Source organism: Polypterus senegalus, chromosome 8, assembly GCF_016835505.1.
Source record: "Polypterus senegalus isolate Bchr_013 chromosome 8, ASM1683550v1, whole genome shotgun sequence".
Lineage (NCBI taxonomy): Eukaryota > Metazoa > Chordata > Cladistia > Polypteriformes > Polypteridae > Polypterus > Polypterus senegalus.
In genome coordinates this window covers 138966123-138992169 of record NC_053161.1, presented here as the reverse complement: position 1 = coordinate 138992169, position 26047 = coordinate 138966123, and the positions used below count along the sequence as shown (strand labels likewise).

General features: G+C 38.5%; 1 protein-coding gene across 1 annotated transcript in view; it reads right to left on the bottom strand.

Annotated features, from left to right (window-relative positions):
* The window catches only part of LOC120534597 (solute carrier family 41 member 2-like), a 75887-nt gene that overhangs the window by 16512 nt on the left and 33328 nt on the right, over window positions 1–26047 (bottom strand). The window contains exon 6 of the mRNA XM_039762186.1: window positions 20043–20189. Coding sequence (XP_039618120.1) covers window positions 20043–20189 — 147 coding nt within the window. The remainder of the gene's footprint in view (window positions 1–20042; window positions 20190–26047) is intronic.

The following is a 26047-nucleotide window of genomic DNA, read 5'->3' as shown; positions in this document are numbered from 1 at the left end:
AGAAACTATTAAAAATTCTAATAATGATGAGATAAAAAAAAGGTTAATACTTAAGCTCCAGGCACTTCCCTATAACAAAGTTATGTTTTAAAACATTGTGCCAAAAATGGAAGTGTTTGTGCTTTTACAGTTTACTCTCTTTTTGTTTCTACCGAGTCAAAGTCAGTGATTGCAAATATCATACTGTAAGCGACCAGGAGTCTGTAAAGTATTATATTTTCTTAAATAGAGTCATTTGAATCTACACTTTCATGTTTAAGGGCTTGATGTGACCACATTCAAAACCTCTGCATTCTCTTCCAGGTCCTGATATCACCACTATATTAAATGCACTTTAGTGGCACAAATGAACATTCATAATTTCTGAGTATTAGAATCAATCAGCAGAGGAAGATGCCAGAGTCTTTTGTTGAAAGATTCATTTGTGTACTTTCCCAAATAATGTGTGGGGTCAAAATATAAATCTGTGTGTTAATGCCCTCTTCAAATGGAAATTAAGAACAATATTGATGGGAAATAAATTACTTTACTAATGGCTTTGCTGTTGCAGTGGGGAGACTTAGTGATATAGGAAAAGCATACTAAGCAAGCAATTTTGCTTCTCAAGTGAGGTTTAGCTTCTCACATTCTGAAGAATGATTCCCAATTACTTACAGTGCCAAAACTTTTATGTACTGTTTTAACTTTTAATAAGATTGTGTGTTTTCATTCCTACAACAAATGAGAAAATCCTGCATTTGGGGATGCATTCTTTCTCCATGTGGATCAGCAGGGAATAATAAATATTTGCAAGCATAAAACACGGAAGAACTGGAGGAGCCTCTCCGTCATGTTAGCAGACATATAGAGCCACAGATTGGTCCAGTGCTCACAAGAAAATGCAAAATTGCAATGAAAATTTAATCTGCCAGTTTTGAGGTGCTGAAATTTGACATTAAGTTCTAAACTTAACATAAAATCTACACGTTTCTGATTCTTTACACTAAATACTTAGCAAGATATTATTTTAACTTCCCTAATGTTTAGTATGCGCCGTATGCTAAAAGTGAAGAGACTTAATGCGTATAATGCACTTAGGAACCCAGGATACTAAGAGGATACTAAGAAGACATATTATAGATGCCATAACATTCTGCAACTGACAATATTACATCAAGTCAATATAAAATGCACCATATAGTAAACCATAAGAAGAATAAAACTAACTTGGATGGAATTACAGTTTATTTCACTTTCGGCAATACTTGATTAAGTAGGAGTTGCTAATAAACCTAAAACGTCTTTAAATTGAAAGAAACCTGAGCACCTGGAGAAAATATTAATGAACATGAGTAGAACTATGTCAACTGTTACTAAAGCTATAAAACACTGATATCTAAGTGCATATCTTCATAAACCATCCTGATTTAAGGCAAAAATCAAAGACCCATCTAATTATTAAATAGATTATACAACATAATTTTAAATAATGAAGAATAAAAAAAAATTACAGAGGTTTATGCTTGAAGTATGCAACAGTTGTGCAGTGAATCACATTAACAGATACTGTATATTATACCAAAAGTAAAAACAATGGCCCTTGATTGTAATTCTAGGCATACTATTGATTTTAGTTTATATAGCATAATTACCAAAGGTCACCATTAAAAAGGTTTATAAATCAAACAGGATTACAATTCAGAGGTAAAAGGTAAATGTAATGATAATTTAATAATGATAAATTAGAAAAAATAACCTTTAAAGTGTTAACACTAACAGCCATAAAATGAAATAGAGGATACATGGGAGCTGATTTACAATGAAGTGACAGTACAGTATAATCAGGATTATGTATTTGATATCAATACCAGTGAAATGATACCCTTTTGATACAACAGTAAAACCAGAAATCCCATTCAATGGCTATTTATTAAAGTACCTCTGTTATTGAAGTGAATAGTATTGTGCCTTTTTTTCTCTCTACTACAATATAAAATATTTTTAAAAAGTACAGCAGCTTAAAATGTTGCTATACCAATTGAGCAATTACACAACAATTATTTATGTAAAGTAGTAATGGCACTAAAAATATCAACCTATAATGTAGTGTTTAAGCTTTAATGTGAGGCACAGATGGGTATCCCCCAAAGTAACGACAAAGAGTATGTGGGTTTAGAATCTTTGGGAGATTTCAGCATTGGGACTACAGGATTTATCTTAGCATGTGCACAATTTCAATTTATTCTATGACATTGTCTCACCAGTAACTTAAAAGTACAGCTAAAAAACAACACTAAAAATAAAAATTCAAACATTATTATGCTTGTACTGTTGAATTAGTGTGTTTCAAGATAATCCTGACTATTCCAGGCAATTTATATTTGTTTCATTAGCTGGTTAAAAAACAATTGGTAAAGAGTCAAATTAATGAAATGTCAAATAGAAAGTTAAAGCATCAGGAGTTTTTTTTTATAAGTCTCTCCCTTCTTCTTTTTTACATTTGTCCAGGTTTTAAAGCTTCCTGTGTTAAATCAAACTTATAAATTCATGAAAAAGTGACAACTCCAGTAAAACAGCCTATGCGCTATTTCAAGGTTTCTTATATGAGTGATTAGAGTGTGTTATTGCTTATGCCTGTTTATAAATCTAGAATTAGAAAACTTACTATACAGTTATTACCTTTAGTCAAGTAATTTACATCTATGAGGCAGTCTTACATTTGCCAAAATATCATTCAAATATATTTCATGTGTGCTTTCACTTACAGGATATACTAATGAACATTAATTTGCCTTCAAAAACCAAACGAATCACACAAACTAGCATTTGCATATTCATATTCTGCAATGAAGTATGTTGTTTAGCCTGTATTGCTAACTGCGTTAGCCCGATAAATTTTATTTTGGTATTAACAAATTGAACATCTCACTTAATTGCTGATGTAGACATGCCAAGAAGCCACTTGCCAACATAGATAGTCCTTTCTGTCATGTCTAAAGGGGCTGGACAAATTCACACTGGAACCATTGAGATTGCCATGCATTTGTCTAGAGGTTACTTGAATATTCTTTTCATCAGTGGTTTAAGTTAAAGCATACTGCCAATTTACAATAGTAATGACCAACTGTGATTCGATTAACTTAAATTAAGACAGGGGTTCTCAACCTGTAGCCCAAAGGCCACTTGCAGCTCACATCACTTGACTAAATCTGTTTATCACATTTTACAAGGCCCCACAAGTGCTTCTAATTGTTTTCTCTCCCTTGTGCAGAAAGCGGGGTATGTAAAATGGTAGTGGGTAACAGCAATCAAGAAGAGATACATTGCAAGAGTCAGAAAATTAAAAGATAAAGTGAACTGTGTGCAATAGAAGTATTAGCAGGAAGAGGAAGGCAATTTAGTTTGCTGTCACCCCTCATTTATGCTGAGTCTAGGATAGGTAATCCTTGATACATGTGAGCACACCTACGTAGCAATATGCCAAATTATGTCATGTTTCCTGGATTGCCTTAAGGAGAGTACTCTGTAATCACAACCTTGTTGTGCAATTAATCACTGGTCTCCTGACTATAAAGAATTAATCTCCTCCAGCCAGAATCAGAAAGCTCACTAATGTAAGCATTTGGTATTTTAAATTTAAAATTAACAATTTTATTAAAAAAAAAAAAAAAAAACTGCTCAAAAAATTGAATGTCAGTATTGCCAGAGTCGCTGTTCTCCAATGCTAGCATAGCATTTAACAAGCTACACAAGTAAATTACTCTGATTCATGTTTATGTATAAAATATTTCTCATTAATGTAATCAAACACTTCAAGGTATGCTTTCAGTGATCAATAAAACAAACTTTTAGACACAGAGCACACAAGTAACATATAACCACAGAAACTTATCTGCATTATTTTATATGTTATTAAGGAAACTGTCTCTTTTTAACAAATCAAAACTAGCTGATTATCAATTATGAAATAACATGTGTCCCCATACTCCACTTCCACAGTATTGCCTGAAATTTTCCAGAATTTAAAAAAAAAAAAAAAAAGTACAGAAGAAGCACAGCCTGCAAGTAATAGGCAATGTTATTTAGATGAAGGGTTCCAGAAAGTCGATTATGCAGCCATAATGAAGCAGATCTGTATTATTAGTATTACATATCAAATTACTAAATGTGCAGTTTAACATGTTGGCTTTCTTTTAATAAATGGTAGTTTTTAAACTTTTTTCATAATACTTCAGAAATCACAATTACATTTTTACACTTGTGATTTTTAAAGCTTGAAAATCAAAGACCTTATAAAAGTTAAGTGAAGACATTGAATTATTTTGACGATATTCCTCCATAAACTTCACTTGCTGCACACTGTATCAGAATGTAACAGCTTTTATATTTTCAAGAACTTTACACATAAAACACCATGTGCAAATCAAGCACGCTACTAACGTTTGCATTGGTCTCTGTCGCCCTCTACAGGATTTCTGTTATCACATTTACTTATATTGAAAGAATCGGGTTTAGATAAGAATAAACCACTTTTAAGCAGATCTTTTTAATTCATAAATACTTAAAGGATGCCCTACCCATCACACCCTGTTTTGTTACTACCACAGTTAAAGTAAAGCAACATCCTTAAAATGCATATTGCAGTTTTTTTTTACTATTGCTTTGGCACATGTCTCAATTGACAATTAATGCTTGCAAAACAGCTCATCTTACTTCCACACCATTCTGTCACTAGCACATATTGTAGCAGAAGGTTATTTCTCATTGTCTCCTACAAATTTTAATATATTTATTAAGTATATACAAATGGTATTGTACAACTATCATCATTTGGTATAACTCTCAGATGCTTATGTTGTTGATCAAAATGGATCCTGCATGAGTCCAGTGAATTAGTCCCACTAACAAAACTTTGTATGTATGCAATCATTGTTTAAGCCAGCACATACAAACTAATTCAACAAACTTTCATCATAAATCACAAAAAAACAGCAAACAATGTAGTGATGTGGTATTGTTTGAGGTATGTCTAATATTACAATGTCAGTCACAGTAAATGATGAACTCCAATTATGAAGGTGGTTCTTCATGTCATGGCTCAACCAATTGGGTTGGGCATGCAGTCAGATTCACAGGAGTAATGTATGCATTACAATATAAATTGGAAATCATTCACAGTCTGCAACAGGACTCTTAACAGAGCTGATACAATGCAAGTATCATTGCAGGAAAATTTTGGACAGGAACAACAGTCTGCTCATGGAAGAGGAAGAAGAGGAAGGGGAATAAGAATGTGTGGTGGGGCCTAGGATGAGAGGAACACAACATAGCAGAGGAAGAGGCAGAAGAGGACAAGGTCATCAATTTTCCTCAGATGAAATGTGGGCAATAATTGTGGACCATGTGATCAACCATGGTCTTACAATGGCAGAGACTGGACAACGAGTACTGCCTAATGTCAGATGGTCAACCATGCCCTCCATCATTCAAAAATTTTGTAGAGAAAACAGGTGTGTAACCACATACAATTATTTCAATGTTGCACATTTACTGCTGTTATTTTACTGGAAAGTAAATACTGTACATTCATAAATGTATGATGCAGAATGGAGCATCTGCCTCATGCTGGTGAAAGGAGAGCAGTTGTCACACCACAGCAGGAAGAAGGAATATGCAACATGGTGATTTCCAATATTTCTATTAGACTTTGGGAGATCCATAATGCCATTACAGAAGATTATGGCATCTTTTGAAACATCAGGTCTGTCAGCCTCCCTTCAATAAGTAGAGTGTTTAACTGACTAGGGTTGTATGTTACTGGCAAAAAATTATATGTCAATATTTGCTGGGACTTTGAAGATAACGATAATCTATACTAATAAAAAGCAAAGCCCTCACTGACTGACTCACTGACTGACTCACTGACTCATCACTAATTCTCCAACTTCCTGTATAGGTAGAAGGCTGAAATTTGGCAGGCTCATTCCTTACAGCTTCCTTACAAAAGTTGGGCAGGTTTCATTTCAAAATTCTACGCATAATGGTCATAACTAGAAGCTATTTTTCTCCATTTACTGTAATGGAGTTGAGCTCGAAAGCCGTGGGGGCGGAGTTTCGTGTGACATCATCACGCCTCCCAGGTAATTACACAGTACATAGAAAATCAGGAAGAGCTCCAAAAAGCGCTTAAGAAAACATGCATTATATAATTAAGAAGGCAGCGAAACAATTAGAAGCAAGCGAGTGACATATAAAACCATATTCAGCGGCTCACGTGAACTGACGCAGTGTGCAGACACAAAGCAACAGTTCCAAAGAATGCTGAACAAAAACCGAATTACACTGCTACGCTCAAATAGACAAACCACACGCCGTGGCTCAATAGTAGAGGCTTAGCCTCTAAGCGCCGACGTCCGATTCCCGAGAGGGGATGCACTGAGTATGTACGCACGCATATTTTTTCATTTTACCTTCGCATCCTCTTGGTTTAGAGACGTATGAAAAAATATGCGGTTAACGCAGAAAGACAGATCACCAATTGAAGCTTTATGAATAATAGATATTTTATTCGCGATCAATGATTGTTTTGGTAAAGCCATACTCAGTGTATTCATTAGATGAACGGTAAAAAAGTAAGAGCGAGGGGAGGGTAACTTATTGAGGCACACAGGCAAAACAACAATAGCACGCGGACTCGATGTACTGTAGTGTGAGTCAACTCGATCTGAATTGCGCGATCACATTCGAAAAAATATATCTTTTCAAGTTCTATTTAGTCCATATGTGTCAAACTCATGTGTCATCCGGCCCGGCGTGTAATTATATCCGGCCCGCGAGATAATTTTATATACTGTATTATTGTTATTAATGGCCCGGGGATATGAAGCGCTGGTAACACAATAAACTACAGATCCCATAATGCAGCGCTTCAGCTGCCTTGCCTAACACTTACAGCGTTAATCAAGTCTAGCTTATGATGCTGCAAGTTATTGCTGAAGCTAGCCCATACGATGCCGAGAGAAAAGGTGATTCTGAACATAGAGCCTTTAAAAACCGATGGGAGGCTGAGTATATGTTTACTGACATTGCCGGTAAACTTGTGTGTCTCATTTGTGGAGCTAATGTGGCTGTAATTACAGAATTTAATCTAAGATGGCACTATGAGACAAAACATCAAGATAACCTGAAAGACCTAAATGCAATGCACAAGATACAGAAAACAGAAGAGTTAAAGAAGAATCTGACACTTCAGCAGACGTTTTTACCCGTACAAACTCACAAAGTGATTTCAAGTGAAGCTGCTTTTATGGGAGACACAAATGCACCAGTGCAACTTGCCCCACTTTCCCTGTTGCCAAGTAATGTTGAACCAAGTCGGCACAACGGTGTTCCCAAATCGCATTTGCTGATAAACTGAGCGCACTGCGCACTGAGTTCGCACCGCGCTTTGGTGACTTTGAAGAACAAAAAAAGAATTTCGAGTTGTTTTGCAACCCATTTGCCGTCGATGTGGAAACTGCACCTGTGCAGATTCAGATGGAGGTGATTGAGCTGCAGTGTAATGGCATACTGAAGGCAAAGTACGATACTGCAGGGCCCGCACAGTTTATTCACTCCATTACCGCACAAATGCTCCAGCTCCGTCTACATGCGGCTCGAACCTTGTGCATGTTTGGTAGCACATATCTGTGTGAGAAGCTCTTCTCAGTCATGAAGACTACAAAACAGCACACAGCACCTGCAGTCCATCCTGACAATCTTCACAACACAGAACCTCACACCAAACATAAACAAACTTCTTGCCAAAAAAGATGCCAGGCGTCCAGCTCTGATAAAATGACATATGAGCAAAGACAACTGAATGATTTGATTTGTTATTGCTGAAAAGAACAAATTTTATTTATATTTCCAGGTTTTGTTATGCAGCATGTTCATATTTGAATTTGTATAATTTTGACAGGATATATTTTTATGGAGAGCAAAATCTTTTGGGATATTTAAAATTTAAGTTTATTTTTTATATAAAATTACATAAGAGTAAAGAAATTTGAATGTTTGTTCTTTTAACGTTTACATTATTTCTAACTTGTATAATTTAGACAGTATATAGCCAAATATTATAAGTTATTTAAGGTTTGAGTTGATTTATTCCGGAATAATATTCTGTCGACTAAATAAAAATTCCTTCTATTTAAAATTTAAATAGAACTTGAACAGAAACGATAGTTCATAATATCCACGCAGACTTGCACGTAAGAGCGGGAGTCATCCGTTTTAACAAGCAGCGTATTGCACTGATACGAAATAGCCTGCCCATTTAATTATTTAGGAATGGATAAATAAATTAAGATTTTGTACAAATAATGTTTTTCATTTTTCTTCCCTCACCCCCAGCAACAGTTGCTCGCACCCCAAAGACTGTATATATATGTGTGTGTGTATATATATATATATATATATATATATATATATATATATACACATACATACATACATACACTGCTCACAAAAATTAAAAGAACACTTTAAAGAAACACATTAGATACATTAGATCTCAATATGAAGTTGGATATCTATACAAATTACGACAGGGCAATGTCTTAGGAACAAAAGGATGCCAAGTCTTTTAATGGAAATAAAAGTTTTCTGCCTACAGAGGGCTCAATTGTGTAGACACCCTAAAATCAGAGTGAAATGAAGATGTGGCAGGCTAGTCCATTTTTTCAAAAACTTCATTTCTGCTACTCAAAATGCTTTTCAGTATCTTGTGTGGCCCTCACGAGCTTGTATGCATGCTTGACAACGTCAGGGCATGCTCCTAATGAGACGACGGATGGTGTCTTGTGGCATTTCCTCCCAGATCTGTATGAGGGCATCCCTGAGCTGTTGTACAGTCTGAGGAGCAACCTGGCAGCGCCTAATGGACCGAAACATAATGTCCCACAGATGTTCTATTGGGTTTAAGTCAGGGGATCGTGCAGGCCATTCAATTGTTTCAATTCCTTCATCCTCCAGGTACTGCCTGCATACTTTTGCCACAGGAGGCCGGGCATTGTCGTGCATTAGGAGGAAACCAGGACCTACTGCACCAGCGTAGGGTCTGACAATGGGTCCAAGGATTTCATCCTGATACCTAACCCTGACCCACCACCAAACTGGTCATGCCGAATGATGTTACAGACAGCATAACATTCTCCATGGCTTCTGCAGAACCTTCAACGTCTGTCACATGTGCTCAGGGTGAACCTGCTCTCATCTGTGAAAAACACAGGGTGCCATTGGTGGACCTGACAATTCTGGTATTCTATGGTAAATGACGATCGAGCTCCACTGCGTTGGGTTGTGAGCACAGGGCCCACTAAAGGACCCTCAGACCACCCTCAAGATGTCTGTTTCTGATTGTTTGGTCAGAGACATTCACACCAGTGGCCTGCTGGAGGTCATTTTGTAGAGCTCTGGAAATGCTCATCCTGTTTTTCCTTGTCCAAACGGGGCAGATACCAGCCCTGCTGATGGGTTAAGGACCTTCTATGGTCCTGTCCAGCTCTCCTAGACTAACTGCCTGTCTCCTGGAATATCCTCCATGCCCTTAAGACAGTGCTGGGAGACACTGCAAACCTTCTGGCAATGAAACACATTGATGTGCCATCCTGGAGAAGTTAGATTTCCTGTGCAACCACTGTAGGGTCCAGGTTTCGCCTCATGCTACCAGTAGTTACACTGACCATAGCGAAATGCAAAACTAGTGAAAAAAACAGTCAGAAAAGATGAGGAGGGAAAAATGTCAGTGGCTTCCACCTGTTAAACCATTCCTGTTTTGGGGGTCATCTCATTGTTGCCCCTCTAGTGCACCTGTTGTTAATTTCATTAACAGCAAAGCAGCTGAAACTGATTAACAACCCCCTGTGCTACTTAACTGACCAAATCAATATCCCAGAAGTTTCATTGACTTGATACTATACTCTGATTAAAAAGTGTTCCTTTAATTTTTTGAGCAGTATATATATATATATATATATATATATATATATGTATATATATATATGTATATATATATATATATATATGTATATATATATATATATGTATATATATATACACACATACAGTGGAACCTCGGTTTATGAGTAACTTGATTTACGAGTGGTTTGCAAGACGAGCAAAATTTTTTAATAAATTTTGACTTGATAAACGAGCGATGTCTTGCAATACGAGTAGTATGGATACACTTTGTCTGCTGAGCGTCATGTGATCACAACTGAGCTGATGGTGGTTCTCTCTCTCCTTATATCGCTCGCTCGCTCATCGCGTCTTTTTCTCTCTCTCCTTATCTCGCTCGCTCGCCCAGTGCGTTTTTTTCGCTCTCTCCTTATCTTGCTCGCTCTCTCGCTCATCGTGTCTTTTTCTCTCTCTCCTTATCTCGCTCGCTCGCCCAGTGCGTCTTTTTCTCTCTCTCTCCTTATCTTGCTCGCCCAGCGCTTCTCTCTATTTACAGCGCTTCTCTCTCTCTTCTTATCTCGCTCGCCCAGCGCCTCTCTCTGTTTACTACAGCGTTGTGACTGTGTGTGTGTGAATAAACACCAGTTTATTCAGTTTGAAACAGCAACAGCGCTGTTATTTATTGCAGTGGGATCTTTATAATGTTCCTTGATCTTTTTGGATGCGCTTATACGGCGAACTGCTACAGTGCTGGGAGACTGCGATTGCTTTGGGACACTCTTCAGCGTGTCGTCCCGTTGGGTGGAATCCCACATGAGTTTAGAAACTCACACCAGCCATGATTCTTTTTAAAGGTAAATTGCAGGTTAATTTGTATTATGTATTTTACTTTATATTTTGTATTAATCCTTTTTATATGAATAGTTTTGGGTTGTGGAACGAATCATCTGAATTTCCATTATTTCTTATGGGGAAATTCGCTTTGATATACAAGTGTTTTGGATTGCGAGCACGTTTCTGGAACGAATTATGCTCGCAAACCGAGGTTCCACTGTGTATATATATATATATATGTATATAGATGTGTGTGTATATATATATATATATATATACAGGGAGTGCAGAATTATTAGGCAAGTTGTATTTTTGAGGATTAATTTTAATATGGAACAAACACAGTGCTATCAGTCAATCCAAAACCTGAAACCTGAATGTTTCACAACGGAAATGTGAGTGTGAACATCATCAGGGGAATACATATGTGCGCACAATTATTAGGCAACTATTAGTGTGCAGATTTATTATGCAACTAAAGGAAAAATGAAAATTTTCCCATCTCACTTGTTTATTTTCATCTGTTATAGTGAGAATAATAAACAAACACCTCAAAATTTACAAATAAACATCTCTGACATTTCAAAAAAAATCAATCAATCAATCAATGACCAATATAGCCACCCTTCTTTCCAATAACAGTCATAAGCCTTTCCATTCATGGAGTCTGTCAGTTTCTTGATCTGTTGACGATCAGCTTTTTGTGGAGCAGTGACTACAGCCTCCCAGACACTCTTCAGAGAGGTGTATTGTTTTCTCCCCGTAAATCTAGCGTTTAAGAAGTGCCCACAAGTTCTCGATAGGGTTTAGGTCAGATGAGGAAGGGGGCCATGTCATTATTCCTTCATCTTTAAGGCCTTTACTGGCTGGCCACGCAGTGGAGAACTTGATGCAAGTGATGGAGCATTGGCCTGCATAAAAATCATGGTCTTTTTCCTGTATCACTGTTTGAAGAAAGTGTCTTCGAAAAACTGGCAGTAGGTTTGGGAGTTGATTTTGAGTTCATCTTCAATGCAAAAGGTCCAACTAGCTCATCTTTAAAAATACCAGCTCATACCAGTACCCCACCTCCACGTTGGAGTGGAGCTCTGTGCCATTACTGATCCACAGGTCCATCCATCTGGTCCATCAAGAGTCACTCTCATCTCATCGGTCCATAAAACCTTTGAAAAAATCTGTCTTCCGATATTTCTTGGCCCAGTTTTGACGCTTTCAACTTATGTTTCTTGTTCAGTGGTGGTTGGGTTTCAGCCCTCCTTACCTTGGCCATGTCTTTGAGCACTGAACACCTTGTACTTCTGGGCACTCCAGGTAGGTTGCAGCTCTGGAATATGAAAGTACTGGAGGATAATGGGTTCCTAGTAGCTTCACGTTTGATTCTTCTCAAATCTTTGGCAGCTAATTTGCGTCTTTTGTTCTCAACACGTTTCTTGCGACCCTGTTGACTATTTGCAACAAAATGTTTGATGGTTCTGTGATCACACGCCAATATCTTAGCAATTCCAAAAGTGCTGCATCCCTCTGAAAGACTTTTTACAATTTTTGACTTTTCAGAGTCAGTTAAATCTCTTTTTGGCCCATTTTGCCTGAGGAAAACTAGCTGCCTAATAATTCTGCACACCTTGATATAGGGTGTTGATCTCCTTAGGCCACACCCTCCCTCATTACACAAATACACATCACCTGACGTGCTTAAATCCAATAAGCATTCAAGTTAATACAGCTTGGAGTTGGAATATACGTAATAAAAATTATATGGTCAAAATACTCACTTGCCTAATAATTGTGCACACAGTGTATATATATATATATATATATATATATATATATATATATATATATATATATATATATATATATATATATATATATATATATATATTATATATATATATATATGACAGCAACACTCATCACTCACAACAATGACAAAACAATTACACTGACAATCATGTTACGTTATTTTCAAAATGTTTCCTTTTCTTTTTCATTTTCTACTCCTCAGCTGCAAAGTGCGGGTATTTTGCTATATATATATATATATATATATATATATATATATATATATATATATATATATATACAGTATATATATATATATATATATATATATATACATATATATATATATATATATATAGTCACACATGTGCGATTAGGAGGCAGTCAAAGAGCCTAAAGGTGAGTGAAACATCGCGAGATAGAGGGTTGTCACGTGGTACTTACCTAAATCTCTTTGCTCAACAGAAAATCTGAAGAAAAATAAGTTCCTCCACTTCCGGCTTCCAAAATGGCCGCAATGACATCACTTCCGGCCAACCATGATGATGTCACTTCCGGCTCCATCAAAGCACCTCACTTCCGTCTCATCATTATGATGTTAATTCCGGTTCCTGTTTTCATGCCAACCATTTCCTGTCCCATAATCCTTTTCCCTATAAATTCGCCATTTTGTTGGAACTAAACTGTTCATTGTTTTGATTTAAGACTTTGAATCATTTATTCTTTATTGTCTGGACGACAATATATGGGGACGGTCCCCAAACCTTTGTTTGTGTATTGTGGAAAATTATTTGGACCAGAACATTTCACCACAATTGGCGTAGCCGGCAGGATTGTTTTTCGCCTGTTTTCAAGATGTCAGAGGAACAGGACCTGAACACCGCCCTAAACACCATCATGAGCGATCTTCAGACTTTAAAACTACAGATGGGCGAGACGAGGACCCAAGTAGCGGAAGCCAATGCTCGTGCTGCTGCAGGGATACGGACGGAGGTCGCTCGGTCACCACCTATTGCATTGACTACATTGACGGAGACAGATGACATTGAAACGTATTTTTTGATTTTTGAGCGTACCGCTAAGCGGAATGCGTGGCCGAGGTCGGAATGGGCGTACCAACTGGCTCCCTACCTGAAGGGAACGGCGCAGAGGGCCTATTATGATCTAACTGAGGAGCAGGCCGCTGATTATGACGCTCTAAAAACGGAGGTGTTCAAGCGCTACGGCGTATCCCCGGAACAGCAGGCGAGGGAATGGAGGGAGTGGCAATTCGATCCGGAAAGACCAATAAGAACCCAGGGCTTTGAAGCCTGGGGAAAAGTATGTCGCTGGCTACGGCCCGATATCAATAATTCGCACAAGGTGGCCGAGCTTTTAGCGTGCGAGACTTTTGTGCATGCCCTCCCTGAGAACATCGCCCAGCAAGTTATATATGGTTAGATATGGACACCTTGATACAAATCACGGAGCGTCACTGGGCGGCTTGTAAATCAGGGCGGTCAGAACGGTTCTCGCCAACCCAACAGGCACGTGGGGCAGCTCCTGAGCCCACCCGACAAACTCCCGAGCCTGCCGTCCGTAAACGGGACAGATGTGCTAGTCTTCCCCGCTGTTTCAAGTGTGGGAGATTGGACATCTGTCCCCCAACTGTCACATCGAGCCTATGGATTGCTCATTAGTAAAGGGAGAAAGGTATTGTGCCACAGTGTCTAATCCTTTATCTCTGCCCTATACAGGTGCAGTTATCATAAATGGCAGGAAGGTAAGAGCAATGTTTGATTCCGGGAGTAACATTTCCATTGTTGCTGCCCGTTTCGTTTTACCGCAACAGTGGACTAAGGTAAAAACTAGTCTTAAATGTATTCATGGGGATGTCCGGTATTATAAAACTGCCAGATGTGTGATATCGGTGAACAATAACCTAACGAGCATGGCCATGGCTGTATTACCGGATCCCCCCTTTCCAGTTATACTAGGTAGGGACTGGAATAAAATTACTAGCGGTATTAACGTAACTGTACCTAAAAAACATTTAGGCTTAGTAATGGAGAATACTGCTCCGACTGCCTCCACGCCATGTCCCACAGTAGCACGGACCCATACGGGTACCCAATGTGAAGGAATCGATGTCCCATCGACCTCTGCGGGAACTAGTACAGTTAACGTGGAGGGCGTGGCGACAGAAAACCCACCTTTTAAGGTCGCACAGGACCCAATACAAGAATTAACTGCCCAATTCCTATTAACCCCGTCCTCTTTTAAAAGAGAACAATGGAACGATGATTCCTTAAAATTTATTAGAAATGCAGTAGTATCCACTGAGGGTTATACAACCCTGGATCCCATGCCACCGATGCCGTTCTTTGTACTTAAAAATGAATTATTATATAGAGTGGCAGAACACGAGGGAGAAGTGCGATCATTGTTGTTAATTCCACGCACTTTTCGGCGAAAGGTGTGTGAATTAGCACATGCTCACCTTCTAGGAGCCCACTTAGGCTCCGAAAAAACGTTGGAGAGAATAAAACTCCGATTCTATTGGCCGGGAATTAATGAGGAGGTCCGCGATTTTGCGCTTCCTGCCCAGAGTGTCAACTTCGCCAGATTCCAAGAAGGACTCGAGCTCCTCTCGTTCCTATTCCCCTTATTGATATTCCTTTTGAACGAGTCGGAGTCGATCTCGTAGGACCACTAGAACCCTCGTTAAAAGGCTTTAAATATATTTTGGTACTAGTAGATTATGCCACTCGCTTTCCGGAAGCTGTTCCGTTGCGCTCAGCTAATATGAAGAACATCGCGGGGAATTAGTAGGGATATTCGCCGTGTTGGGATCCCCAAAGAGGTTTTAACGGACCAAGGGACTCCTTTCACTTCAGAGACGTTCAGGAAGTAGCCAAATTACTCGAATAAAACATCTGAAAACGTCTGTCTATCATCCCCAAACTGACGGGTTGGTGGAACGCTTCAATCAAACTTTAAAACAGATGTTACGTAAGGTAGTTAACGAGGATGGAAGAAACTGGGATCAGTTGCTTCCTCTCGTTTTGTTTGCTTATCGGAAGTCCCTCAGACCTCTACTGGTTTTTCTCCTTTTGAATTATTATATGGAAGACAACCCAGAGGACTTTTGGACATGCTAAAAGAAGGATGGGAAGAGGAGGTCCTCCCTACTTCAAATATTCTTGAATATATCGCAATTACGCATAGACTAGAGAAAATCAGGCCGATTCTAAAAGAAAATTTGGAAAAGCACAAGCAGCGCAGTCCCGTTATTATAACCGAAACACCACCATCCGGGAATTTGTCCCGGGTGATCGTGTGATGGTACTCGTCCCAACTTCTCATTCAAAATTGTTAGCTCATTGGCAAGGCCCGTATGAAATTAAGGAGAGTAAAGGACTCGTTGATTATTTGGTTAAACAACCGAATCATCGACCGAGTGAACGAGTGTATCATATTAATTTGCTGAAACCATGGAAGGATAGGGAGCCTGATCCCTCATCCAGTCAGCCTCGTTCTCTCTTTATGTCATGTGCCCACCTTAATTTTGGCCCTGAATTAACATCTGAACAGCGACAAGATCTCGAGGCGGCTATCTTGTCTGTCCCCAAAGTTGTGGACGAGATACCTGGACGTATGCGTGATTGTTCACGACATTATTACTAACCCTGGAGTGATTGTCAGAGAAAGACCTTATAGGCTCCCGGAGGCAAAGAAAGCGGAAGTAGAGTTGGAAATTAGACGAATGCTAGAACTGGGGGTTATCGAGGAGAGCTATAGCCCTTGGTCTAGTCCAATTGTCTTAGTTTCTAAACCTGATGGGTCATGGAGGTTCTGTAATGACTTTCGCACTTAATCAGGTCTCTAAATTTGATGCGTATCCCATGCCGAGTGGATGATTTACTTGATCGGTTAGGGAACGCTCAATTCCTAACTACTCTTGACATGACAAAGGGTATTGGCAAATTCCCTTAGCGGACTCCAAAGAAAAACTCTTTTAGTACACCCAGTGGACATTGGCAATACAAGGTCCTTCCTTTTGGCTTGCACGGGGCGCCAGCTACCTTCCAACGTCTGGTAGACACACTGCTACGGCCCCACAATTCATATAGTGCTGCCTACCTAGATGATGTTGTCATTTATTCCAGCACGTGGAAGGATCATGTATGGCAGGTTAAAACAATACTCTCAAGCTAGCGTCAGCAGGTCTCGTATTAATCCAAAGAAATGTTTCTTTGGGTTGAAGGAAGCCAAATATTTAGGCTACCTAGTGGGAGGGGGGGTTGTTAAACCACAATGTTCTAAAATTGATGCCATTTTGAATTGGCCCGTCCGATAAATAAGCGGCAGGTACAAGCATTTTTGGGATTGGCAGGTTACTATCGCCATTTTGTACCGCATTTCTCAGAAATTGCTACGCCCTTATCTAATTTAACAAGGAAACGAGCACCTTTAAAAGTGGTATGGGATGATGCAGTGGATAAAGCATTCAGTGACTTAAAGTTGGCCCTTACGTCAGCACCTGTTTTAAGATCTCCTGATTTTTCTGTTCCTTTCATCCTCCAGACCGACGCGCCGCCACAGGATTGGGTGCCGTGCTGAGCCAGTGCGTTGATGGTGCTGAACACCCCGTTATGTACCTTAGCCGGAAACTGCTGGACCGGGAGACCAAGTATGCTGCGGTGGAGCGAAGCCTTGGCGATTAAGTGGGCTGTCACGTCTTTAAGGTACTACCTATTGGGGCATGAGTTTACTCTGGTGACGGATCATGCTGCTTTACAGTGGATGTCCCTTCATCGGGAGTCTAACCCTCTCATCACTAGGTGGTTTTTAGATCTTCAGCCTTATCGTTTCAGTGTCATTTATCGTAAGGGTTCCTTACAGGCCAACGCAGATGCTCTCTCTCGTGTACACGACCTCTCGGTGCAGGTCGTCCGACCCGATGGGTCTGGGCTGAGGGGGGGGTCATGTCACACATGTGCGATTAGGAGGCAGTCAAAGAGCCTAAAGGTGAGTGAAACATCGCGAGATAGAGGGTTGTCACGTGGTACTTACCTAAATCTCTTTTGCTCAACAGAAAATCTGAAGAAAAATAAGTTCCCCCACTTCCGGCTTCCAAAATGGCGCAATGACATCACTTCCGCCAACCATGATGACGCCACTTCCGCTCCATCAAAGCACCTCACTTCCGTCTCATCATTATGATGTTAATTCCGGTTCCTGTTTTCATGCCAACCATTTCCTGTCCCATAATCCTTTTCCCTATAAATTTGCCATTTTGTTGGAACTAAACTGTTCATTGTTTTGATTTAAGACTTTGAATCATTTATTCTTTATTGTCTGGACGACAATATATGGGGACGGTCCCCAAACCTTTGTTTGTGTATTGTGGAAAATTATTTGGACCAGAACATTTCACCACAATATATATATATATTATATATATATATATATATATATATGTATGCCAGCAACACTCATGACAATGACAAAACAATTACAGTGTCAATCATGTTACGTTATTATTAAAATGTTTCCTTTTCTTTTTCATTACTTCTTTAACACACTACTTGTCTGCTGCGAAGCGCGGGTATTTTGCTAGTTAGACAATATTTTGCATCCTTTAAAAACACGTTTGTAGAAATCTTTTTGATTTAGGATATTAATTGTAGCTTATTAATGAGATTGATGGAAAACCAGTGTTATTTACTTAAAACTAAAGTAAAATAACACAAAAACATTAAAATTACCAAAGTATTACTGAGATCAAACAGTGCAAGCATGAGTAAACTATTTATAAGTGGCCTACAGAATATACACAAAAAAATTGCACTAAGACCAACAAAACTATTATACGGACGAAATGTAATAGGTCATTAAGCAATGGTAGACGTCCCAGGCCAGCAAAGAGGCAGTATTACAATGTGTGCAGCCATCGCAGAGAATGGTGTGGTCATTCTTAGAGCCATTCTTGGGCCTTACAACACTCAACAACTGGTTATCTTCTTAGACATTCTGTACACAAATCTCATTCCACAAAAGGAGAAAGGTTTGGTCAGAAAAGACTTGCCAAATGATGTAATTGTGTGGGACAATGTTAGCTTTCACAGAATCAATGCTATCCATAAATGGGTCAGTCCTCACTCAAGGATACAAATGGTGTTCCTCCCACCCTATTCTCCATTCTTGAATCCAATCAAGGAATTCTTTTCAAAATGGAGATGGAAAGTATGTGACCATTGGTCTCATGACCAAATGTCCTTGCTAGGTGCAATGGAAACAGCTTGTGAGGACATACCAGCAGAATGTCATAGGGGGTGGGTGTGCCATTCAAAAATAATTTTTCCACGTTATATTGCAACAGAAAATATAAAGGTGTGAAGTGGATAAAAATATGTGGCCAGACAGACATGAGCAACAAGAGGTCCAGTAAAGATTTCCAGTGAACATTGTTAAATTCTACATGAAGTTTAGTTGAGTACAATGTTGTGATTTTCGGTTTATGGATATTTTTTTTGCTGTTGTGTATACAGTGCTGGGAGTATTTCTTCTTTTGGCTATTTGGTGCATTGTACCGTCTTGAGTATGTTCCAGTAACATGTTTTACAGTCATGCATGCGATTTTTTTTTGTTTTGTTGAGCAAATGTAATGTAGAGGCTTGTAAGGTTATGTTGTTACGGTAACATTGTTGCATTCATGTCTGACATTACAATAGTGTGCCTAAACATTTTGTTTGTTGTGATTTGTGCGATGTAAAATGTACTTTTTGTTTTAGTGGCACTGACTAATTAAGTAGTGAGAATGTTAGGAATGTTTCATGAAGCAAAGTAATTGTGAAAAACTGTAATGGACATATTAATATCCTCCAATGGGTAAATGTAACAATTATTAAGCTATTATGCTTAAGCACAAATTTTTACACTTCTGACCATTTCATTATACTGAAGGGGCATGAAAACTATGTTGCATTGTTCTAACATAATCTTTTTGAATGTAGCTCATATTTACCAAGTTGTTCTAAAAATATAATTAATTTTCACTTGTATGTTTCACTCAGTCGTAATTATCAATTAAACATTCTCATGTTTTTTCCATTGTATCCTGAAATAATTAGTTAAAGGAGTTAAGTATTAGTAATAACTAGTTTTAATTAAACAAGGGAAAAAAACATACATTTACTCAAACACACAACTATGCCTCAAACTGAGGCCAATTTAGAGTGAACCTAAGCTGCATGTGTTTGACGATGCAGAAGGAAAAACTAGAATACAGTAATGAATCAAAGTGACAGTAGCACTAACCACTGCACTACTGTGCTGTCCCGGTACACATTTTGTACAAGGAATGTTGATATTCAAGAAAAATTACTGAAAAATGACCAATACCTGTGTCTTCACATAATAAGCATACAACACAGCAATTTCACACACATCAAAACTGGTGGTTTCTTACTTAGTTAAAAATAATTTCTCTACATTCATTGACATTTATGACTAAAAAAACTTACCTAGGCAATTGTAAAGACCCTGGCTGATCCATGCTAAAATAGCAAGAGTTATAAGATCCCCAAAACTTGCAGCAATTGGGGTGGCAACATTGTCAGGATTAATTCCAGTCTTCTTGGATCCAACTATAACACCAACCATGATAATACCTTAAAAGAGGAACAAATTTTGTACTTTATGAGAAATTCTAACCAAACTGGTTTTGAAAAGCATCAATCAAAATCCATATAGGAAACGTTTGCATAAAATAAAATAAGATAAAATCTTAATTTAAAAATTAATTATCCCAACAACCAAAATTGGTTTTGCTTTATGTTTTTACACAGTTAATTCAGGTTTTGTACTTGAAAGTATTTAATCTGAAAAGTAAAAAAAAAATAAATCTGTAATAAGGTATAAGGACTGTATATACAGTATTTTGTTATCTGTTACTTATACTGGATATCACAACATTGTTTATACAATGAGATCTCAGTGTCTTTAAAGTCTTCTGCTACTTTGGTAAATAGTTCAGCTATGAATTTCACTGGGTTTGGACTATCATGGTTTTCAAGAAGTCCTTTGATTCTGATGTTGTTCTTTCTATATCTATCTTCAAATTCTGCTAATTTATCACAAGGCACTTTGCATTCAAATTCTTCAGCAGTTTTTGTCAGCGGTGGATGTTTATTGTTCTACTTCTTCACTATGAGTCATAAATGTTTGCTTAAGTTCTTCTAGGTGAGCATCAAATACTCTGATTTTACCCTCAGTTTTGCTCATATTTTCCTGTACTTTTTCATCAGTTTTTGCTAGACTTGTTTTAGGTTTACATCAAAGTTATTACTTAAATATACCTCCTCTCCTGGGGCCTCATGTATAAACAGTGCGTACACACAAAAATGTTGCGTACAAACATTTCCATGTTCAAATCGTGATGTATAAAACCTAAACTTGGCATAAAGCCACGCACATTTTCATGGTAGCTCCAACCCAAGTGTATGCAAGTTCTGCGCTCGGTTTTGCAGACTTGTGGCACCCAGCATCAAAGCAGTGCTACTGTTCCAGTTTGGTTTCCCTTTCTTTTTTAGATCCACATCCCTGATGCAGCTTTATAAATACACTGAAATTAACCACATACTGTTTATTAGTTTAATGCATCCAATTGTAATTAACCTGTAACAATATAATGGTCCACAGAATGGTCAAACTATTCTAAATACAATAGCTGCTTTAGTGTCGTTACTCTCACTGCACCTTTTTCTTCTTCTTCTTTCAGCCGCTCCCATTAGGGGTTGCCACAGCGGATCATCTTTTTCCATATTACTCTAACTGCACCACTCAGAGTGCTTATATCACTGTATCTGAGTGGGGAATCACAGCTCTACAGCAGCTGACTGCAAAGAGAATTATTGGTATACAGCATCTAGCACATGCTGCCTCAGCCATGCTGTCTATTGAACTGCTCTCAAACAGCAAACACTTCAGAGCCTTTCCTCACGGTTCAGAAACAGTTTTATCCCAAGAACTATAAACACACTCAATCAGTCCATCAATTACACCTTGTAGAATGCTTTGTAATTAAAAGTACAATTACCTCACTGTAAACTTGCTATACAGTTATAACATTGCACAACCTGAGCCACTTTATAAAGCGCGTATTTACATACGATGACGAAATAATTTTTAAGATGAAATGCAGTAAAATATGTTTATTATACAGATAAAACTTTAACTTCATTTAAATAATCTATATTGTTAATAATTAAACATGTGAGGACACGGTGCCGCAGCGCTAGCGAGGAGCAGGTGCTCTGGATTTTTCCTGCCTTGCGCTTTATTCTTGCTGGGGCTGGCTCGACAAGATGGATGGAATAATTAAACATGTACTATGAAGATATTTCAGAATAGGTTGGGATCAGCTTTCTTAATTCCTTTTCTGCTTCCTCCTTGCTGGAGAAGATGTAGTATTAGCCTTGAACATCCACTTTCAGTTTGGCAGGATACAAGAGGCTGTATTTGATATCAGCTTGCCATAACCGCTGTTTAATGTTGTAGAAGGCTGCACGTTTAGTAGCTGTTATGGGGGAGAAATCAGGGAAAATATGAATGTGGTTATTTTCAAATATAATCTCTTGCTTGTGTCTTAGAAGTGCCATCACATCTAGGTTACATGGTAATCTCTCGAAGCGGACAATAAAAGACCTAGGTCTAAAGGTATTTGATCCGCGTATGCGATAAGCTGCTGCTATCTCGGTATCTAATTTAAAGTCATCTCCAATTATTTTAGAGAATAGTTCAACTGTGAATTTCACTGGGTTTGGACTTTCACGATTCTCAGGTAGACCTTTGATTCTAATATTATTCCTTCTGCATCCATCTTCCAGAGCCGGAAGTCTGTCTCCGAGTTTCTTGCATTCGCAATTCACAGCTGCAGCTTTTCCATTGGCGTTAGATGCCAATTGTTCTGCTGTTTTAATTCGGCCGTGAATGTCTGCTTAACGTCATCTAGCTGATAGGCAAGTTTCCTCAGTTTAGACGTATTTTCTTGAATGTGTTCCTCAATTTTCCCCAGCATACCTTTAAAGGTTGCGTCAAAACGATTGTATAGACGCATTTCCAAGTCTTTATTATCTTTCTTCATATTTTTCTGAATGTCTTTCTTAAGCTCACTTATCGCCGTGGCCAATGTTGTGATCATTTCCTTCAGTTCAGACAAATCGTTTCGGCTTTCGTGCTCCGCAGGTGGAGTGGCAACCCCGGTTATAGCCAATGTTTCAGGTTCGCGAGGAGTGGATGAAAGCACGGATTACAAGGTTTCAAGTGATCTTCTGGAATCGGCGAGCTCTCGCGACCTGCATCACTTGCACCTTTGCTCTTGACTGGAAAAGATGCAGTGGAGCGGGGTCCTGGGAAGTCTGTGCATTCGCCTGCCTGTTCCAGGTCAGTCTCTGAAAGGCCGTACCTCGCACTTGATGTCTTCCTAGACTTGGATGTAGCTTTAAGTTTCTTTTCCGGTTCTTTCTGACCCCCTTTCTTGTTACTCATGTTTATATATTGTAGTGGAAACCCCTCGGGTCGGGTAAATACAGGATACCTCAAAATAATAAGAAATAAGGGAAAAAATAAAGCCGCTCCTAACGGAGCTCTGCTTCAGACGTCCATCTCCCGTAACGGACGAGACCAAACTCTACGAATATATTTCAATGTTCCTTAAAAGTTTTAAAGAATCAGTGTTCTAAGCTTACAGATGGCTTAACGTCTATTACAGAGCTGATTGTGTGGCAATTGGTTACTTGGAGAAAGAAAAGGAAGGACAGGTATTGGAGGTTAGTACGTTTGAAAGAGACAGTACTGCTGCAATAAATTATTTCATCGAAGGTCACGCATGGCGCAGCAAGCATCTTGCATGAGGCATGAACAATCACTGTGCCACCGTGTTCCCATGTTTAATAACATGCTTTAACTCCTATCATCATGAAAATGATATCAAGTATACATCTTAGTATTTTAATTATTCAGAGAGCTGTAATATCACAAATGTAATGGATTCTGTGTCCTGTCGGAGGAAGAGAAAGCCTGTTTAAGAAGCACATAGTGATTTACACACATAGAGCATATAGAAGCTCAAATACAAAACAAAGCATTTAACGTGCTACTTTAGTTACAAAGGGATTTGAGAAACTAGTAAATTAAATGATTTTAAGATGAAGTTTATGATGTTCTACTTTAATGACAAAATAAACTACGGGATTAAAGTGGAAATTTAGAGATTAAAGCTGACATTTCGTGCTGTTTTCCCCACTGTGTGCCTATTTTTTTTTCTCTGTAACCTAATAAGCTTTCATATGACACTCAAGACGGTGGGCTACAACTTGCCTTTTCATGCCGACTTTGATATCTGAAAACTTTTTTTTTTATTTCGGGCTCTGTGCGACTTTGTGAACTTGAGCTTTTGAATTTCTCTGACACTCTGTCACTCGATCAACATCCTTTTGTTGTTTATACCACTGTGTAAACTAATAAATAGTACATTTTTCCTTGCCTCCACTTGGTATTCGCTGAAATTCATCTATTTCCCCCCCGTGCTTTTGCCATTGCCTTTCACAGAACGCTGAGCTTAAGGGCTATTTATATTGATTTGTATATTCAAAGAGGTGTAATTCTGGGAGGAGATGGGGTGGGACAGCAGGCGCATGCACATGCGTTACTTTTCACCCTGACTGGGACTTATGTAGCGGAAGAACATGGAAGCTGGCGTTCGCATAGATTTATACATCTGGATTTTTTTTTTGTATACGCACATTTACGTTTTTTTTGTACGCCATGTTATAGTGTGAATTCTTTGCACGGTGTTATGCATGAGGCCCCTGGTCTTTTATATTAGAAAGCAGCATGTCTATTCTAATGTGTGTTCCCGCTATATTCTTCTGTATATCCTACTTTACATAATTTATTTTTACCCTTAGTGCAGCAAGCAATACCTTCAGCACAGACAGCTCGTTTCAGTCTTCTTGCTTCGAAGGTGGAGTTTCGTATCCCACTTGAGCTGATGTTGTTGACTCACAGGGGATGTTGGAAGTAATTGACAGCAGAGTCAGCTCGGTTCAGAAATGCTACCCGAGAGCGGCGATTTCTAATTGCTTGGTGCATTCGCAGTTTCTTTCCCACATTTGCTGTTGGCTGGAGCAGATACTCCGTTGAGAGGTCCTAGCTGATCGATTCCTTTTCCTGTATCTTCCAGCTCAGTCCGTGGCATTGTGAGCTTGAGACTGAAACTTTGAGGAAACTTTTGCTAATTTTTCCTTCACTCCTTGGTCTCCTACTCATGTTTTAAATATACTTGTAATTAATTCTGCTCAGACTGATTAAATTCAGGATATCTTGGACTTTTAATTAGGGCTGTTGTTAAATGAAAATGTTATTATTTGAGTGATGAAAATTTTTACTTGAAATTAAATGCATATTAATCACAATTTTTTGTCATAATTCCTATAAAGCAGAAATAACTTGGTGATTAATTTCAAATACAAAACATTTTTAATAATCATTTTACTATGAATTTTTAATTATTCCAATTAGTTTATTTAACAGTTTTGTGTAACAGAAACAATGCCCAGCAACCACCAAACACCCACTGAAACCATAATACTATAATATTTGGGAAAAACAATATGTACGGTTTTGATTGCAAGACAACATACCAAAAGAACTAACAATTACACAAAAAATTAAATACCCTGTATTAAAAAACAGGAGCCTAAAATCATGGTTCAGCTTTTGTGTAAAATCAGCACTGTTGAAGCTCACATTGTGCTCAACTGCATGATACACACAAGTCAACTCCACAACTTTTACCAGGGAATGAAGAGTCGTTATTTCAACTGAAAATGTGTATAGATTGAACTTTTAAAAAGTAAAGGACAGACTGAAAAAAAATTCTAAATATGTATCTGATAAGTCAGAGGTGAGCAAACTTTCTCCCGAGGGCAACAAGGATATCTGTAAGGTCCTTAGTGGGCTGCATGTGACAAAAATCTAAATTTTCTAAATAATGAATTTTATTTCCACACAAAAATACATTTATTAGTCATCTATACTAATAAAAGGCAAAGCCCTCACTGACTGACTGACTCACTGACTGACTGACTCACTCACTGACTCATCACTAATTCTCCAAGTTCCCGTGTGGGTAGAAGGCTGAAATTTGGCAGGCTCATTCCTTACAGCTTACAAAAGTTGGGCAGGTTTCATTTCGAAATTCTACGCGTAATGGTCATAACTGGAAGCTATTTTTCTCCATATAATGCAATGGAGTTGAGCTGGATGGCCGTGGGGGGGCGGAGTTTCGTGTGACATCATCACGCCTCCTACGTAAGTACGTAGAGAACAAGGAAGACCTCCAAACAGTGCTGAACAAAAAACGGCATTTCACAACTGAGAAGGCAGAAAAAGATTATGAAGCAAGTGATGCATACAAGCGTATTCATAAATACAAGCATATTCATAAGTACAGCTACTGCGGAAA